General features: G+C 48.5%; 1 protein-coding gene across 1 annotated transcript in view; it reads left to right on the top strand.

Annotated features, from left to right (window-relative positions):
• The window catches only part of hoxb3a (homeobox B3a), a 56,730-nt gene that overhangs the window by 48,964 nt on the left and 5,680 nt on the right, over positions 1-2,086 (top strand). The window contains 1 exon segment of the mRNA XM_060043207.1: positions 1,559-2,086. This exon segment is cut by the window's right edge and continues 10 nt beyond it. Within this exon segment, the coding sequence (XP_059899190.1) occupies positions 1,680-2,086 (407 nt within the window). The 5' untranslated portion in view covers positions 1,559-1,679.

Below are 2,086 nucleotides of genomic sequence, written 5' to 3'. Positions count from 1 at the left end.
CATAACTCGAAAAAAAATGGCCACAATGGCTATTGGTCTTCGTATTACAAGTAATGCATTTTCTTCAACAATTACCAAAACAAAACAAAGTATTATCCCTTTTGTATCGAATCTTAGTTAGGCCTATCTGATGTTTACTTTTTATTCGTGTGATGTTAATCTGTGCTGTAGGCCTACAAGAAGAAATTCATGAGAGACCGAGTGGCCTAATTTATGTAGAATGTAAAATAACGGGAAAGGCAAATTTCGTAACCCGCCGATAGCAAATGATTGACTAGCTTTTATATAGCAATTAAGGCTAGCCAAAAAGTTGGCCTATGACACAAAAGTGAGGATTTTACAGACTCACAAAATAAATTGCAAGGGAAAGCGGATGATTTCAAAACCTTATTTTGGCTTAATAACAAGTGGCTCACAATTCGCAAAATCAAACAAGGTAGCCTTATTTATTTTCATACAGGAACGACTGATTGCGACTGATTTTATCTGACCGCGTAGGCATCTGCATAATGGTGCTATGTTGTCAACGTCCGATATCCTCCCTCTCTTCATTTAGTATCTAGACCAGGGTCGACCTGTTAGTAAAAACACACAATCAAAACGAACTGTTTTAACGAAAAAAATATGTAAATGCAATAATAGCCTTATTTGAAAGATGTAAATACCCTACCACTACTGATAATGCTACTAATTATATCTTCTTATACTGCTACTACTATGCAACTATAAATATAACTTCCACTTCTAATACTAGTAATAATCACAGCATAACAATGTTACAATAATAATGATCAATAACAACATTAATAAGAAAAGCACAACAACACTATTTCTTAAAAAATGAAGGTTACAAGATCCTGCAGCCTTGCTTGCATGGTCCTGCCTCGTGTTTGTGTGCATGTCTGTTAAGATCCTGCAGCCTTGCTTGCATGGTCCTGCCTCGTGTTTGTGTGCATGTCTGTTGGGTGAGATTGGACCAGGCACCTTTATGTGCTGATAGAGTGAGCGATAGAGAGATAGAGAGAGAGCAATAGAAAGAGAGAGAGAGAGAGAGAGAGAGAGAGAGAGAGAGAGAGAGAGAGAGAGCAAGTAAGAGCACAAAAGAAAGAGAGAGAGCTAAATAGAGAACAAGAGAGCACAAGATAGAGAGCAAGAGAGAGACAGAAAGAGAGAGGGAGTTGGGGGTAAAGAGAGAGAGAGAAAGAGAGACAGAAAGAGAGAGAGAGGTCGGGGGAGTGAAGGAGAGAGAGAAAGAGAGAGAGGGGGGGGAGAGAGAGAGAGAGAGAGAGAGAGAGAGAGAGAGAGAGAGAGAGAGAGAGAGAGAGAGAGAGAGAGAGAGAGGGGTAGGAACACAGCTTGCTCTCCCTGTGCCCCCGCCAGTGGAGCATCTGCAGGCCGTGCTCTCCTCCAACGGTGGAGAGAGGAGGGGGGGGTGAGGGGGAAAGAAAAGAAGAGAGCGAGCCCTATTCATGTCATGGCGCCTTTCAGCAGAGGAAGATGGATTTATCCTTCCTATATCTGCCCCGCTCTCTGATTATTCTCTGTGCTAACCTTTCAGGTCAGATTCCAAGGGGCCGTTGGAGAGAGACAGTCACGTGACACCCGGTGCCAAATGGTCTTCCGGCAGCGCCTCTCAACAAGGACCGGAGAAACAGAAGAAGCCGCCCCTTCTCTTGGAAATGCAGAAAACCACGTATTACGACAACTCCTCGACGCTTTTCGGTGGCTACTCGTCGTACCAGGTCCAGGGGGCGGCGGCGGCGGCGGCGGCGGCGGTCAACGGCTTCGGCGGCTACGATGCTGTCCCCGTGTCCCACCACCAGCCCAGCTTCCAGTCGGCCAGCCACCTGGACGTGGACTCGTATCAGCGCTCGGCGTGCTCCCTGCAGTCCCTGGGCGGCGGCGGGGGGGGGAGTAGCGGCGGCGGCGGCGGAGGCGGTGGCGGGGGTCTCCAACAGCAACACTTGGCCAAGAGCAAGGAGCTGAACGGCAGCTGCATGCGGCCCAGCCTGCCCCCCGAGCACCACCCGGGCGCCCAGGTGTCCCCCCCGCTGCCCCCCAGCGCCAGTAACGCCCAGCCACCCGG

The sequence above is a fragment of the Gadus macrocephalus genome, chromosome 2, assembly GCF_031168955.1.
Source record: "Gadus macrocephalus chromosome 2, ASM3116895v1".
In the NCBI taxonomy this organism is placed as follows: Eukaryota; Metazoa; Chordata; class Actinopteri; order Gadiformes; family Gadidae; genus Gadus; species Gadus macrocephalus.
This window is presented reverse-complemented; position numbering and strand designations above follow the sequence as displayed.